The sequence below is a fragment of the Giraffa tippelskirchi genome, chromosome 8, assembly GCF_054371585.1.
Source record: "Giraffa tippelskirchi isolate mGirTip1 chromosome 8, T2T-mGirTip1v1.2.pri, whole genome shotgun sequence".
Classification (NCBI taxonomy): domain Eukaryota; kingdom Metazoa; phylum Chordata; class Mammalia; order Artiodactyla; family Giraffidae; genus Giraffa; species Giraffa tippelskirchi.
In genome coordinates, this window is record NC_137282.1 from 133,419,800 (window position 1) to 133,437,325 (window position 17,526).

A 17,526-nucleotide genomic window follows, 5' to 3' on the forward strand; every position below is an offset into this window, starting at 1 on the left:
CTGTGGAAGACAAAGAGAAAGAACTAATGCTGGGGCTCGAGTAGTGGGTTATTCTAAGGATTATCTTACCAAAATGGGCATGACCACAGCTGGTTTCTGAGGCGACTGCAAAGGTGGTTGGGAGTACTATGGAAAATGCGAGACCTACCCCAATGCACCCAGCAATGAGGCGCTTGAATTGGTCCTTCCGGCGCTTGTCAGCCACTTTCTGCAGAGAGGGGTTCAACAGCTTGCAGTCAAACTGGTCCAGACAGTCCTTCTGAATTTCCGGAATCTGCTCCATCACAGCTCTTATCTCCAGGTACCTGGGCCGCTGAGAAGTAGGGATAAACCCACTCAATGGCATGGTCTGGGCCCTGCCACACCCACGTCTCAGAGGCAGCACAAGGCCCAAGTGACTGGAAGCGGCCTGTGAGGGATCAAGCTGCAGCCATCCTGCCCGCAGGCTTTCTCCACTCACCAGTGCCTCATATATCTGGAAGGCCAGGTGGACCAGGGAAGCCATGCAGCCGTCGTGCTGCCCATGTGTCTGTAAGCCCTTCAGCACGCTGGTGAACAGCCATGTAACAGCATCTGCGAGCAGTGTCCCTGACAGCACCTGGGGAGACAGCTATGCTCAGGGCCGAAGGGAGACTCTCTGAAGGCCCCAGCACCCCAGTTCGTCCAACTGATTCAATCCCCATGACCCCAGCATTTCATAAGGGGTGAGAAGGAGGGATGAGGAACCATACTTGTTTGAGCAGAGGCCAGCAGAGCTGTGTGGTCGTCCTCTGGCAGGACAGAGTGTCCTTCCAGGCCAGGGAGTTGAAGGCCGTAATTAACAGGGCTGTACAAACATCCTAAGGGAAAAGGATGAAGGGATACAATGAGAACTCAAGCACAATGTTCTCTGTATTATGCATCAGGAGCTAGCATTTCAATAGGTAAGCAAGAAAATGATAAAAGCAGCTACTGAAGAGATGTGAGTTTATTTCTGCTATGTCTTATCAGGCCATCAAAAACAGGAACCAACCAGTATAGAAAAGAAAACCTGTGCAGGAAAGAGACAGAACCCAGGCTCGGGGAAGCTGAACACTGGGGCCTGGTGGCGATGTGCCTGGGTGTTTATCTGAGCCTTGACCCACGCCAGCATGGGAACACCAGGGCCTTGTGCCTTTCCCATATGAAGAAATATTACCAAAATACCCTCCTGATGGTACCAGAAAGTGAGTAAAGTGGATGCGGGCTATGCAGCAGGGCAAGGAGAGAACCTCACCTGCCCCTCCACCCACCTCATGCTTCATCAGGCATTTCCCCAGGTCTGTAAGCTCCGCCATGGCCGAGGGGGCTACCTCCGTGGCCATCATCTCTTCATCTGTAAGCAGAGAGCAGAATGTTAAGGTTCATCCTTTCAGAACACAGGCTGTCCTTTCTGACAGAAGCCTGGAGTAAAGTGGAGTGAGGATCCTGGGCTGACTGGTGGTTATAGGTACTGGGACAGCCCGTTAGGCTCATGAGAGGGTATAGAAGCCCTGGCCCATGGCAGATACATCTAACTGTATACTTGCAAGACAATTTTTTTCTGGACAGTTACATAAAAAGCCACAAATGCTGAGGCTCTTTTATCATTGAATCAATACTTAAGCACCCACTGCAGCAGACACTGATTTACTTACTGGGGATATAATAGGAATAGGACAAAATCCCTTCCTTGTTGACAGTTAAGTTCTAGTGAGGGAGAGATGTAAGTGATAAAATATAAGTAAAACATGATGTCAGGTAGTGATCAGTGCTGGTCAGACAGAGCAGAGGAGGAGATCAGAGGCTGGCGTTGCTGTTTTTGATAAGATAGTTGAAGACACCCCTCGGAGGTGACATCTGAACAGAGACCTGAATAAAAGCAACAATATACTGGGATGGTCCAGCATATAGCTGGGAGAACAATAATTCTGGATAGACTGATCCAGAATCTGGATAGAGCGATCACCAAGTGCAGAGGCTCTTTGGGGGGATGGTGCTGGGAGAACACAGCAAGGGGCCAGTACGGGAAAGCTACATGTACGTGTACAAAGTCTCCTCCACACCAGCCTGCTAGGAACATGGTTTCTATGGGAACTGACCTGGTTACAGAAGTAACCATATTTAGGAGTAGGAGCTTAACGGCTGACCTCCAAGGGCTGCAACAGCCTCACTTACCATCTCCATCTGCAGGGGGAGCAGTAGTATGGTCAGCACCTTTCTTTGAAACACAGCACACGGCTAAAGCAAGAAAGCAGGGTTACTGGGCTGATTATCACCAGACAACAGCCATCTCAGGCCAATGGATCCCAAACTGTCTCTGGGCAGGTGAGGACAGGGGAAGGTAGAGGACTGTCCAGGCACAAAGTCAGCTTCACCAACAGAAACCAAAGCATTTGACCAGACTGTGTTCTGGTCCCTCTTCAAGTTCAATCAACTGGAGGGAAATTACAAAATGACCTAAGAGTAACTGGGAGTGGAGGTCTCATAGGTATAATTGGTCTACTTTGGATGTCAAACAAATGAACCAAAAAATAAAAAAGAAATACAGCCACCTTCATGTCCAAGAATTAAGCTTCCCCATTTGACAAAGCTAGGAAGTTACTCCTGTTATTAATCCAAATTCCTCCTGCTATTTGAACCATTTCTTCATGTATTGGCCTTAGTATGAACAACTACAATTCAGTTCACAATTCATAACGTGTCTTTAAGTTGACTTAAGGGTTACCTAGTTTCTATTTAGTTCATTATTTCTTATCAGTCTGTCAGTGTTGCTGCAAACATGTTAGGTGAGTGACGAGCTGTTTTTCCAGAAAAAGGCTTGTCTTCTACCCCTGGTTCCCATGCCACTTACTGATCAGGTCCATGACTTCTCGGGTTAACATCCTCACCAGTTGTTCCTCCAGCATCTCTTGAGACTCTGGGTTTTCATCTGTTGTCTCATCTTCTCCACTGCAGAAAACCACGGACACAAAGTCTCATGGGAATGCAAAAGAAGCAGTGACCCTAGCCAGGCCCTCTGTGCCTACTTCCTTCTCCCAACTTCCCTGGTCTACATTCCACTCGGACGTTAGGAATGGGCAGCAGTGGACTTACCTGGTGGTCCAGTGGTTAAGAATCCACCTGCCAACCCAGGGGACATGGGTTCGCTCCCTGGTCTGGGAAGACCCCACATGCCACAGGGCAACTAAGCCCATGTGTCACAACTACTAAGCCTACACACCCTAGAGCCCATGCTCCACAAGAGAAGCCACTGCAATGAGAAGCCCATGCACCGTAACAAAGGGTGACCCCTGCTCTCCACACTGCAAAAAGCCTGTATGCAGCAGCAGTGATCACTGAGGGGCATTGTTATAATACTGCGACTATCGAGTTGGCTTGAGGGGACTAGATCAAAATCCTAAGTGGTAAGAATGTCTCAGCATTTACCTAAGGCAGCTGAAGGTACCCCCGACGAAAGCTTGAGCCGAGTCTGCCTGTCACAGAAAGGCCATCTACCATTTCGGCTGAGCATGACTATAACCCACTATTCTAGCCCTGGGATGGTAGCATCCTTCCTACCCCATGGCTGCCTTCTCTCACCCCAAACCTGGCTGCCAGCTCATCTATCAAGGAGAAGAGATACTCCCTTACCAAAGCAGGCTCCTCTGGTTGATGACTTGCCATTTTTGGGAAAGCCTCTGGGAAAACAAAACAGAAATAAGCGCTACACTGAGAGGAAGGCTGGAAAAGATAATATCTAAGGGCCACTTTGTGGTTAGAATTAGCTGAGGATGAGTCCAGGTAACAACTGCAGAGCCTTAGGAAATCCCACAAGGTTAAAAAACCAGGTATGGTTTCTGTAACCTCTCCCAAGGTGGCTCAGTGGTAAAGAATCCATCTGACAATGCAGGAAACACATTTGATACCCAGTCTGGGAAGATCCCCTGGAGAAGGAAATGGCAGCCCACTCCAGTATTCTTGCCTGGAAAATCCCATGGACAGAGGAGCCTGGCGGGCTACAGTACATGGGGTTGAAGAGTGTTAGACATGACTCAGCAATGGGAACAACATCCTCTCCCAAACCCGAGGCAAGGGCAGCATATCAAACATTTCTTTGCTTGGCAAAGATCAAAAGCATTTTAGAATTCCTGAGTCTCTTCTGGACACACCTAATTCTCTGCCCAGCTGGTCTCCCTGCTTAATTCCAGAGTTGGGGAAATAGAACTCCGAGGCACACTCCGCTGACCACCTCTCCTCAGTTAACAGGAGGACAGGAGCAGAACCCGAGTCTGCATGTGCTCGGTGGGCAACGGAACCAGTTTAGTTCTTGGGTGAGCTGCTCTATCCAGTGCAGGGTCGGGGTGGGGGGTAGGGTGGGGCGGATGTGCAGCTGTCCTGGCAGGGCGAGGAGACAACACTTCTGGGAGCTCTTAGCTTGTGAGACTCACAAGAGGCCACTCACTCTAAGAGGTCTCTGTGCTACCCTTTCCTGACTGATCTCTTACCACATGGAGGTAGGTGAAAAGAGGTCCAAGGATGGGAGACACCAGGGCTTCATAGTGCTCCGGGGGACAGAAGAGCACCAGAGGCTTCACAAAGACCCATGCCGCGGCAGGTTAAGGAGCGTCAGCGTACGAGTGCACACCCTGTTGTTCTAAAGCGCCGCTCCCCCGTGAGGCTGGAACTACAGTAAGCTCTCCTTCACCACTCTCCTTATATTGTAACTCCAGGGAAGAAGGACACTCCCCAAAACAAACAAACAAAAACAAAGAATCTGAATGAAAATGCAGTATGAGAGTGTGTCTCCAAAGAGAGGTACTTGACAAAGTACAGAAAAGGGCTAAAAGCTTCATCTTCCATCTTTCCAAGAAGTGGGAGGGTAAAGATACCCATCTCTAAGGAGAAAGAGCTTTTGAGACCCCCTGAACTGCTTTCAGGTTTTCGCTGCTGTTTACCTCAATCTTCTTGTCTTCTTAATGTAGTTACTGTATACTGAATAGAAATGACTCCATCTGTTTCACGCAGCTCAGGTCTGTGAACCTCCCCTAGTGCCTGTGAACTGTTCCTGTCTTAACCTTCTGGCCCTTTGGGGGTTTTCCGGGACTTTCGAAAGGATATGAAGCATGGGTCTGAGTCGGTAGTCAGGAATATTGTTCAAGTTGACAAAGGCAGAGCTGAGGAGCTGGGTGGCCAGGTGCTCCACAGTGTAGAAGTCCTGCTGCATGGAAGGGCCTGCCTTCCCGAGGATATGGAAACTGCAAGGGAAAATCATAGACAACGTCAAATCCATGATCTGTCACCACCGTCCCTGACTCCCCTGGGAATTTCTTGTCTACCAGAAGACTTCTCAGCTAGAAAAGCAATTAATTGTAGTTCCTTCTTAAGAGAACTTCAGTTTAATAAGCATACTTTGAAGATGTGGACTTAATCTTCTATCAGAAGTGAAAATACCAGCCCCCACCACTTTTAAGGAAACTTGTTGACAGCAGACCAGTTACCCCCCGCCCCTGATGCCATAACCAGGACCCCAGGACACCAAATACAGCCGGCCGCCTTCCAGTATCCCATGAAAAGTGGGCTATGAGTAGTGAGGGGTCTGAGAACATGCATCCCGATCACTGTATCTTCTACTCTGATCTCATCATTATATGCACTGGAAATAGACAAGGTGGGCATTAAAATATCAAGTCACAGCTAGGATTAAAGGCACATGTGACAATTAAAAAAAAGAAAAAGGAGGAAATCAGCTTGTTCATTTTGATTTGACACTAGAATCATCAGTCAAATTCTGTCCTAACATTACCTGTACACTAGAATGCTGGATCAGATGTAAAACCCAAGGCCATTCCTATACAGTGCATGTCTAGGAGAAGAATATGAAACGGCAGCATTGGTCCCTTACCAGTTTTCATAGAGGGTGCAGAAGAAACGCTGCATTCTTTCCAAGACCGTTTTGTAGACAGGAGAGTCATTCAGTTCCAGGAGAGGCTGAGGTAATCCTACAGACAAAGATGGGTCAGGAACCTGCTGCTCCACTGCAGCAGTGGTAGGGCTCTCAACCTACCAGCACCCTCCTGCAGGCAGAGGTGGTTTGGGGAGTGGGGGGTGGGGTGGGGTGCGATAAATGCAAAGCAGCTGACCAAGTCTTCTCCCAGCAGGAGACGCTAACAGCTTCCCTGAAGGGACTGCTACACTGCCTTTGCAGGGAAAGGTGAAAGCCATTTCAGTGTCCAGGTCTGAGGACTCCAACTTTTGCCTGGGTTTCTCCGGATGGAACTTGTACCGAAACACACAATGACAGCCCCAAATGATCTCTCCATAAAGCACTGGGAATGTACCCCTTCCCTTTTAAGTCACAGAATCTCTTTTTCAAGCACAATTTTATGCAAATTGCCGAGATGTATAGCAGATCAAAATGAAGCCCATTTATCTCAGTATAACAGCTGCTGTCAAAGATCTGTACTTCTAATCAGAGGCAATTTTGTTTCCAGCCTTGCTTCTGGTTGGCAGCTGCCAGAGGGAATTGTTTACCCATTCTACTATGTTTTGGTTGGTCATACATTTCTACAGCATGAGTTCCTGGCTTAATTTGAATAACTGAAGGGGGATGGGAGAGGAATAGGTGGTGAAATAAAACCTACTTTTTATAATAATAGTAAGACATTTCTTGGATGTTCTATCTTTACTGGTGTCTGAAACAGGGAGCTTAAGTAGTGCTGCCAAAGGAAATGGCCCAGGGTCATTTAGGTCAAGACAGATGGGCCCTGGAAAGGGAAACTGACAATCTTCTTGTCATTAAGTCATAGCTGAGGCATGCTCATTAGATTGCTTAATCATGGCCAGGCCCAGGCAGAGGTGATAGCTGGGGCAAGAAGCACTGAGGGGGCTGTGATGGAGAGCCAGCCTGAACTTTCAGAGACCAGCACACAGTTCAGACACCTCTGTTGTCTCCAGCTCCGCTTCTAACCAATCACCCTGCTCTCTGTGCTCCAGCCACATGAGTCGCCTCCTCTTCCCGGGATATACTGAGGCTTCTGCCTCATGCCTGGGGATCTGGCATCTGCCACTCTTGTCTGCTTAGAATGCTCAGCATCTCCTTTTGCCCCCCAGTCTGGTTGGTTCCTGTGCATCCTAAGTCTCCACTCAGAGGCAATCTTGTGACTCCTCTCCACGACTGGGTTGGGTCTTCCAGTAAACCCTCTCTCCCAGTCACTTTCCTACACAGCACGTATCACGATTATGATTTTAAAGTTATTTGCTAATGGGAAATATGAGTTAAAGCAAAGGTCTGATAAAGGCAAAGCTTGAGAAACTTGACTTAGAAACTACTCCTTTAAAAATTTAATAATAAATATAATATTTTACTGATTAAAGCTATTTAAGCTTAATTGTTTGATTACTTTCCCCCTTCCCCCTGCACAAAAGACAGGAACGTAAGCTAATATCCTTCAGGTCAAAAAACCATGGTTTATTTACAATCTAAATGCTCTAACATGTACCACCAGCTGGTAGCTAAAGTGGAGGAGGGGTTAACGTGGGATGTGTATGCTTCTGGAGACCTCTGCATGCTAAGATAATGAAGTGAACACGTTTGTTTCAAGAGACCCCGCGGGAATTCCATATGTGCAGTTCTGAACAAACTAGTGGTCAAGGCACTGCCAGGTGGGGCAAAAGAGACACAAGGCACAATGCCCTGCATTAGGATAAGGTGAGCGTCAAGAAAAAAAAAAAAGGTTAGATTTCTTACCCAAAATAGCAGATTTTTCCACTTCAAGCATATCCAGAGCCCTTGTGAAAGGTTCTGCCATTTTGGCTAGCATTTCTGGTGCATATAATGTATTGTGAGTTCTGAAAAAATAAGAATGCTGTGTGAACTTTCTTAGCTTGCTGGCAGAAGGAAAGAGTGGATTTCACCTTATAATTCAATGATATTTCCACACAGACATCTTCCTGTCAGCACTATTCCTGGCAGGAGAATTTACATGTTTCCCTGGAGAAGGGGTTAGACTTGAAGCTATTAAGTTTATTTGTATGGTATACAACACCTAACAGCAATCAACCACAACAACCGAATTCTGAGAGAGCTGGACAACATCTCAGTCTAAAGCTGGAAAGCAAAATTCTTTCAAATCTGAGACAGTGCCTGGGCACTCTGTTTTCTGACTGCCAGTGACTAAGGATGAAATGTCAGAGGCGTTGTGCTGCAGGAACACAGGCAGGAACAGACAGCAGGTAGTAATATACCCCCATTTTTAGGACTTTTTTGTCTCTGATCCAGCAGGGTGGACCCAACAATGTTCTGACAGTTGTTTAGCCTCCGAGAGGCACATCTACAATTCCTAACGTGAGCATTTCTTCCTCACCAAAAATGACTCGCTTGAATAGTTATCAGCTTTGTTAAGCGTATGGACCTGATCTGCCTTTCTTCCACATCAATGGCACCCCTGAACATGATAGCCAGAGAGCATAGCTAGCTATTTTTCTTTTAAAGGTTAAAAAAATTTCAAGTGTACAGAAAATTCTAGAATATAAAATGGACAGGCAGATTAAATATTTAAGATGAACACTGAGGGACTTCCCTGGGGGTCCAGTGGTTAGGAATCCGTTGTGCGTTGCAGAGGACTCGGGTTCGATCCCTGGTTGGGGAACTAATCCCATATGTGATGGAGCAACTTAGCCCGAGCGTGACTAGTCTGTGCGCTGCAACCGAGAATCTACAGGCTGCGACTAGGACCCGACACAGCCAAATAGATCGATAAATAGCTTTTAAAAAGATGGACACGGATTGGATTATTTTAGACCATGCTTATTTTTTGAAAACCTTCAATAACTTTTAGAACAACCTAACCATGTGCATTCATCACTACACTCCTTTAAACTGCGTTTCTGTGACTGGCTTATTCCACTTAGCATAAAGTCAAGGTCTACCCATACTGTAGCATGTTGCAAAAACTCCCTCCTTTTTAAGGCTGAATGATATTCCGTTGTACAGATCACATTTTGCTTATCTAGTCATCCACTGATGAACACTCTGGTTGCTTCCATGTTTTACATAGCTATTGTGAGTAATGCTGCTATGAACATGGGTGTATAAATAGTTCTTTAAGACCCACTTTTAATTCTTTTGAGTATATACCTTGAGCTGGAATTGCTGCTTAATATGGTAATTCTGTTTTCAATTTTCAATTGTTTAATTAAATTTTTTTTGGGGGGTGTGTGCTGCACTGCAGGATCTTAGTTCTCTGATCAGGGATTGAAACTGGGCCCCCTGCAGTGGAAGCAGAGAGTCTTAACCAGCAGACCACCAGGGAGTCCCACTATTTTTAATTTTTGAGGAACTGCCAAGCTGTTTTCCACAGCAGCTGTACTATTTTACATTCCTACCAACAGTGTATAAGAGTCCCAATTTCTCCACATCCTTCCTAACACTTATTTTCTGATTTTTGGATAGTTGCCATCCTAATGGGTGTGAGGTTTCTTTATTTTAGTTTTGATTTGCATTTCCCTAATGACTAAAGACATTCAGCATCTTTTCATAGCCATATTGGCCATTTGTATGTCTTCTTTAGAGACATGTCTATTTAATCCTTTTGTGCATTTTGATGAGATTATCTGTTTCTATATGTCTACCCTTTGACAGAAGATGAGATGGTTGGATGACATCACCGACTCAATGGAAATGGGTTTGGGTGGACTCTGGGAGTTGGTGATGGACAGGGACACTTGGCGTGTTGCGTTTCATGGGGTCACAGAGAGTGGGACACGACTGAACTGAACTGAACTGAACTGACCCTTCTCAGTGGGTTTCTCAGGTGGCTCAATGGTAAAGAATAGGCCTGCCAAGCAGGAGATGCGGGTTAAATCTCTGTATTGGGAAGATCCCCTGGAGAAGGAAATGGCAACCCACTCCAGTATTCTTGCCTGGAAAATCCCATGGACAGGGGAGCCTGGCGGGCTACAGTCCATAGCATCACAAAGAGTCAGCCAGACACAACGTAGTGACTAACATCACTATCCTTCTCAGTTACAAACTATTTTGACTTCTCTAGCTCTGCAATAAGTTTTGAAATTGAGACATCTGGGTCTCTCAATTTGGTGCTTCTTTTTCAAAACTGTTTTGGCTTTTGGGGGCTCTTTGCAATTCCATATGAATCTGAGGATCAGCTTTCTGCAAAACAAAACATTGTTGGAAATTTGTTTGTTTGCCGCTCAGCCTGGGGGACCTTATTTCCCTGACCAGAGATCAAACCTGTGCCCCCTGCAGTAGAGGGGGTGCAGTCCTCACCACTGGACTGCCAGGGAATCCCCACTGCTGGAATTTCAATAGGGATTGCATTCAACATTCAGATTGCTTTGGGTAATATTCCATCTTAATGAACTTGAGTCTTCCAATCCATGAATACAGGAGGCCTTTTCCTTTAGGTCATCTTTAATTCCAGGAATGGTTTTTAGTTTTCAGAATACGTCTTTCATATATATCCCTTGGTTAAATTTATTCCTAGATACTTTATTCTTCCTAATGCTATTACAAATGTAATTACGTTCTTAATTTCCTTTGGGGATCACTCATTGCTGGTGTATAAAAACACAACTGATTTTTGTATGTTGATCTTGTATTCTATAACTTTGCTGAATTTATTTATTAGCAGTAGTAGTTTTTGGTTTTTTTGGTGCTTTTTTGGGGGATCTTCCATGAAATGGGAGGATCATCATTTGTGCATAGAGATAGTTTTGCTTCTTTTCTAATTTGGACACCTTTATTTCTATTTCTTATCTAATTGCTGTGTATGGGACTTCTAGTACACAATGTTCAACAACAGTGGTGAAAGTGCATATCCTTCTCATGTTCCTGATGACAGAGGAAAAGCTTTATATCTTTCACTGAGTATTAATGTAAGCTATGGATTTTTTATAAAAATCATTTTCATGTTGATAAAGTTTCCTTCTAGTCCTAGTTTGCTGTTGCAAAACAAGACTGTTGAGAGGGTGTTGGATTTTGTCAAATGCCTTTTCTGTGTCAATTAAGATGATCACCTGGGTCGCCCCCTTTTTCTATTAATATGGTATACTATGCTGATATATTTTTTTAAATTGAACGACTACTCACTAAGGAGGTGGTACCACGGTCACGGCACTTCTCACATGCAGTGGAAGAAGGACTCAGTACATACTGCTCTGGTATCTCTGACTCCAGATCAGGCGTTCATAAGTAGGGTGTCCAACGAGCCCTAGTAATATTCAGATTCCTAAAATATCGCCTTTCCTGACACATTTGCAAGTTAGAGTACTACGCTTCCACTATCAAGAGGAACTAGTTATTGCTTGGCAAAGAAAAAGACAAGCAAGTGATAAAAGTTTTAAGTTGTGCATGATCTGTAACTTATCTGAAACATTCTTATTATCATCAGCTAAGAATGTAACCATCATACACACAGGTCTATATTATTCAGCCACATTAGAGGAGAAAATCTTGCTCTCTGTAACATGATGGACCTTGAGGGCATTATGTACATGAAATACATCAGACACTGAAAGACAAATACAGTATGATCTTACATATGGAATCAAAAAACCCAAACTCATAGAAATAGAACCAGTTTGATGGCTGCCAGATGAAGAAATGGGGGTGAGGAAAATGGGTGAAGGTGGTCAGAGGTACACACTTCCATTAAAAAGATAAGTATGTTCTGGAGAGGTAATATATACAACACAGTGACTATAGTTAACAATACTGTATTATGCGTTTGAAAGAGAGATCTTAAACAAGAGATCACAGGGGAAAAAAATGTGCAACTATGTGAGGTGATGATGGCAACTAAATCTACTGTGGTAACATTTCAAAATGTATACATATATCAAACAAACAAAAAAGTATAATCACTAGGCTAACCAAGGCTTCCCACATACAAAGATTTCAATAAAACATCTCAAATATATGGAAACAACGTAACAAACTTCAAGTTTATCAGAAAAGTTGTTATTCTAATAGATAGCGAATGATAATGAACCTTTTGAGAACCAGAGAATTCTATCCCCCATATCTATCTTCCATCCAACCTACGAAGAACAACACTGTCTGGTGGAAATAAAATGTAAGCCACGTAAGCCATTTAAAATTTGAAAAGTGAAAAGAAACAGGTTAAATTAATTATATTGTTATTTAACCTGACACATAAAAAGATCATCATTTCAGTGTTAGCAATATAAAAATTAATGAGGTATTTTAAACTTTTTGTACTAAATTTTTGAAATGTGGTGTGTATTTCACACCTACAGTTTATCTCAATTCAGACAAGCCATATTTTAAGTGCTCAGTTGCCAGCTATGTGGCTAATGGCTACCACACTAGACAGCGCAGCTCTAATACCTTCGATTATCAGTTGATAAGGAATTAAAACAGGAATTTTATAACAAGGAGTTAATATAGAAACTGGCAGAAATGTAAATTAGTACAACTTTTGAAAACTATTTGATTCAATCTATGAAAGGTGAAAATACACACACCTTATAAACCAGGAACTCCATTCCTATATGTAGGATTCTATTCCTACCCAACACAAAAAGACATTTGTAAGAAGAACATTAATAGTACCACTCTTTGTAATAAAAAAAAAAAATGCTGGAAACTACCCAAAAGTCCATCAGCACTAAGTGGATCAATGAGTTAGAGCATATTCACACAATGGAGGGCCACACCAACCACGAAAATGAACAAGCCGCAACTACATGCAGTAACACAGATGACCCCACAAACATTAACACTAAGCAAGAGAAGCCAAGACACAAAAGACTGCATGCTTCCGACTCCATTGATTAAAGCTCCCCAAACCAGATAAAGTGTTAGTTAGAAGTCGGAACAGTGGTCACCCTCGAGGGGCAGGTAAGGACTGAGAGGTAAGGCTGTTTATTGATGTAGGTGCTGATTACACGGAGGTGTCCACTTTGTCAAAATTCATCTGCCTGCACTCACAATTCATGTCCTTTTCTTATGTGTATCTGTGCCCTTAACATTATACTTCAAGATAAAGTTTGTAATAAATCAGGCAAAACTTTTAACAGCTCCAGCTGCACACTTCTCAAGGAATCTAACTACTTCGTAACTATAGTCAATATTTTTCAAAATACCTTCTGACTGACTTTGGGATTTTCCAAAAGGATTGAACTCTCTGACAACTGTCTTGTCTCCTTGCCCGACCAGCGGTGCACCGTTTTCAGGTCTAGGTTCCTACCACAGGGACTCTGGCCACAGGCCTAAAACGTCAGTGAGTCTCTTGCCGCCTGACCTCATCACTTTCTCATTTCTCTAAGCCATGGAAGATCCTTCTGGTCTTAAAAACATACACATGGTAACAAACCTTTCCTTGACTAAATATTCTACTACCCTCTCAACATGCAAGCCACACTTCTTTGAAATCTCTTTTCTCCTTTTGAGATCAGAACAAAATATTGTCTATTTCCACAGACATGTCCACAATGACAACTTGTTCAGACACCTTGGATTCTGTTGCCAGCAGAGCATCCCTGAGACATGAGTAATTTAGTCTGCCCAGTTGCCATGATGGTGGTCTTACACCACAGAGTAAGAGGTCAAAACGCAGTGGAACAGAGCTCTCACCTGAACTCAAACACTATAAGATGTAAAAAGCAATCAAATTTTGCTTTGGTCAGTAAGAACTGCTTCTCTCCAGAAGCTCTCTTGCACTGCAGAGACTATCTATTCCTGGATCATCAAACATGTATCGAGTAATCAGTAAGTCTAGATTTAGTGTGTCTGGGGTGAAGCCCTAATTCTACATTTTAACCAAGCTCTCAGGTGACTGCTGATGCTGCTGGTCTGAGGACTCAACTTTGAGAAATAAAAACCTAGGACCCTGCCGGGGAAGAGATGCCATGCCTTCCTTTGGCGTGTTTGGTCCATTTGAGAGCATAGTCACTACTAATAAATCCAGATGAGCTCATTTGAACATCTAACCCAGAAAAGCACCACCACAGAAAGCAACTGCCCTGCTCCCAATGAACAATTTCCCTAGCAGCAACATTTCAGACTAAAGAAAACTTAGTAGCGAATGAAGTTTAAAGAAGTAACAGAACTCAGGGGACACTCAAAATGAGAAAAGCCATTTTGAGATTAGCACCCATGGATGTGTTCACTTGTAATGCAGGACTTAAGACACGGGACAGCCGATGTTATTTTTAAAAAGAAGAGCCCGTCTAGAAAGAACCAAGACCTAATCTCTCATTTATCACCAAATGGTCTGAAGAAATATAAACAAATTAAGCTTTGGAGATTTGTCAGGTAAAATGTCTTAAATACAACAGAGAAAAACCCTTAGTCTGACTCACCTTATAAGGGCAAGCAAATTGTCAAGAAGCTTCAGGATCTGTTCTGTGCAGGGGTTACGGAATATTGGGTTCCCAGTGGGCGTATAAGCCACCACAAATCCCCCAGCTTTGGCCTCTTCTAGGTCAGTGGGCCAGCAAGTTCGTTTCATAACACCCAAGATGCTATAAACACAAAAGCTCATCTATAGAAAAACAGAACAGGAGAAGTAAACATAAAAGGGGAAGAAAAGACCACAGTGCTATTAGATCTTTGCAAGATTATGGTGAAAGTGATACAAAAGTTGGAGAGAAGGAAAAGACGCTCCCCACCCCCCACCCCTGCCATTCTTGTTTCTTTCATTAAGGTCAAGTCCAAAAGGGACCCATTCAATGCCATCTTCAAGACCAGTGGTAGGTTCCAGAAGCGTTCCTTTCATGAGGATGTCCTAGAGGCTGTGACCCTCCTGCAGGACCCAATCAAAGGTGGCTTGGACATGCTTCAGACGAGACTGGGCATGTTCAGGGTGGAATGGTGGTAGACTGGACATGCTTCAAAACAGTGTTTACCCTAACAACATTTCATATTGGTTTTGAGTTGGTCTTGCACCCTCCAGTTTAGGCCTTCATAGGTGTGCCTTAATCCTCACTCATAGTACTTTCTACCAACTGACAACTTGCCAGGTTAATTAATAAGACTTTTTGCCATAATGGAGCCAGGAACAATGCTCATTTGAATAGCAAAGAACTGGAAAATCTCAGGTTTGCAAGTCAGGCCACCATTTAGGACTTTATGCTGTGTTGTGTTTCTGTGCTCAGTCATGTCCAATTCTTTGCAACCCCATGGACTATAGCCCGCCAGGCTTCTCTGTCCAAAGAACTTTTCAGGCAAGAATACTGGAATGGGTTTCCATTTCCTTCTCCAAGGGATCTTCCCGACCCAAGGACCAAACTTGTGTCTCCTGCACTGGCAGGCAGATTCTGTACCACTGTACCACCTGGGAAGCCCAGGACTTTACATGCCAGAGAGTAAAGGCAGGGAGAACCCACCCTGCTGATGAAGTTCTGACCTGCTTCCTCATTACACCTTTAGTCCTCTGAGTTACTTAGATATCCTTAAAATCAAAATAATGGCTTCATAAAAAGACTACCAGCTCTGCTGTGAGAACTAACTCAGGAATTTAAGAACAAAGAAAAGAAAGGAGACACTCAAGGAAGTGGAGGCTCCCAGATTTTTCACTTGTATACAAAAAATCTCCACAAACCTGGATGAATAACAATACCCTACTTCTATCCAAGGATAACACACCTTCCCATTCCCGGGAGAAGCTTACTTACTCGTGCTCGGTTTAAGCCACAGGGATCCTCCAGGCCCGGGTCACAGTTTTTCCGATCAGCACCCACATAGGCAATAAAAGCATCAACATCTGAGAGCACTCTACAGGGTGGAAGGGGAAAGACAAGTTACACCATGATTTTAACCAAGGACAGTTACTTCCTCAAGAGATATTAAGCTGTGATATTACTTGAACCCCAAAGAGTAGTTGTTACAGTGACAGGAGTCTAATCATATTCATTGTCAGCTGTCATAAGAGGACTTATTAAACTTCTCTTCCCCCTTCTAAATGTTACTGGTGACACTTTAAGAATCAAAGAGGATGCAAACTTGAAAATGCTATGTGGGCAGAGGGGTATCGGTGCAGCTCCTACTCGCATGGCCCCCACCAGCTGTTCCCACTTCTTTACATGTGCTGGGGCTGTAGTCTGACACCACAGCAGACCTCCCTCTGTGGCCTCCTGCCCCACCCTATCTGTCTTTATTCATTTCTTCTCTGTTCCTCTGCCTCTGCAGAGCAAGGTGGTATTTTCAGCACTTCACTCCAAGAATGCCTTTAGACACCTTCAGGTGTCACTGAGAGCAAGGAGGATAAACAAGCCACATTCTCAGGCCGCTGACACACATCAAAGCGTACTGCTGCCATGACGCCTCCATATCCTTATGCCCCGACCCAGGCCCAGCTCTTGGAAGAGCTTGGGTGCTCACATGCAGTGAAGGTCAAGAGCAAAGGCTCTCCTCTACCTGTGCATGTTTTCAGAAAGCCAGATGCTGGCTACGGGTGCCATCAGCTCCTCGAGGAACACCTTCTGACGCTCGTAGTTCTTGAACTGGTTGCTGATGAGAACCAGGGCTTCCATGAGGGCACATTTCTCCATCTGTGTCAGGAGCAGCTCGTTGGAGAGGAGCTGCTTCACATGGTTGTATAGCATGTCAAAACTGGGCTGTGTATCACAGAGAGAAAAACCCAGAGGTGGTGAAGGTCTGATCTTCAGGGAGTGTGGGTCACTCAAGGAAGGTAAAATGAGGACGAAGACATTCCCAGAATAGTCAGGCCAATGAGACTGTCACTTGATAACTTAATTACAACACTCTTCTTTTGCCTCAACAGGCAAGGCAATTTAGGCTTGAGCATTTGAGGAACTGCGTTTTCCTTGTCTATAACTATGAAAACCATCTGTCTTTTTTTTTTCCATATTAACTTTTATAGTATCTTTATGGACAAAGAAAAAGGAAAAATATACCCATTTGAATGCAGAGTTCCAAAGAATAGCAAGGAGAGATAAGAAAGCCTTCCTCAGTGATCAATGCAAAGAAACAGAGGAAAACAATAGAATGGGAAAGACTAGAGATCTCTTCAAGAAAATTAGAGATGACGAGGGAACATTTCACGCAAAGATGGGCTCAATAAAGGACAGAAATGGTATGGACCTAACAGAAGCAGAAGATATTAAGAAGAGGTGGCAAGAATACACAGAAAAACTGTACAAAAAAGACTTTCACGACCCAGATAATCATGATGGTGTGATCACTCACCTAGAACCAGACATCTTGGAATGTGAAGTCCAGTGGGCCTTACAAAGCATCACTATGAACAAAGCTAATGGAGGTGATGGAACTCCAGTTGAGCTATTTCAAATCCTGAAAGATGATGCTTTGACAGTGCTGCACTCAATATGCCAGCAAATTTGGAAAACTCAGCAGTGGCCACAGGACTAGAAAAGGTCAGTTTTCATTCCAATCCCAAAGAAAGGCAATGCCAGAGAATGCTCGAACTACTGCACAGTTGCACTCATCTCACTTGCTAGTAAAGTAATGCTCAAAATTCTCCAAGCCAGGCTTCAACAATACATGAACTGTGAACTTCCAGATGTTCAAGCTGGTTTTAGAAA

At 44.1% G+C, this 17,526-nt stretch overlaps 1 protein-coding gene across 6 annotated transcripts in view; it reads right to left on the minus strand.

Moving 5' to 3' along the window:
* Nucleotides 1-17,526, minus strand: part of XPO5 (exportin 5) — a 43,477-nt gene that overhangs the window by 2,270 nt on the left and 23,681 nt on the right. For 2 of the 6 annotated variants that reach the window (XM_081518840.1, XM_081518837.1), the window contains 14 exons: nt 16,379-16,578; nt 15,637-15,736; nt 14,323-14,504; nt 7,727-7,827; nt 5,882-5,978; nt 5,084-5,234; nt 4,485-4,568; nt 3,631-3,677; nt 2,852-2,949; nt 2,176-2,238; nt 1,272-1,354; nt 732-839; nt 461-598; nt 149-313 (listed from right to left, as the gene is read on the minus strand). In XM_081518840.1, the coding sequence (XP_081374966.1) occupies nt 149-313; nt 461-598; nt 732-839; nt 1,272-1,354; nt 2,176-2,238; nt 2,852-2,949; nt 3,631-3,677; nt 4,485-4,568; nt 5,084-5,234; nt 5,882-5,978; nt 7,727-7,827; nt 14,323-14,504; nt 15,637-15,736; nt 16,379-16,578 (1,617 nt within the window). Of the gene's footprint in view, nt 1-148; nt 314-460; nt 599-731; nt 840-1,271; nt 1,355-2,175; nt 2,239-2,851; nt 2,950-3,630; nt 3,678-4,484; nt 4,583-5,083; nt 5,235-5,881; nt 5,979-7,726; nt 7,828-14,322; nt 14,505-15,636; nt 15,737-16,378; nt 16,579-17,526 lie in introns of all 6 variants that reach the window. The other 4 variants (XR_014061853.1, XR_014061852.1, XM_081518838.1 and 1 more) reach the window with 4 other exon arrangements.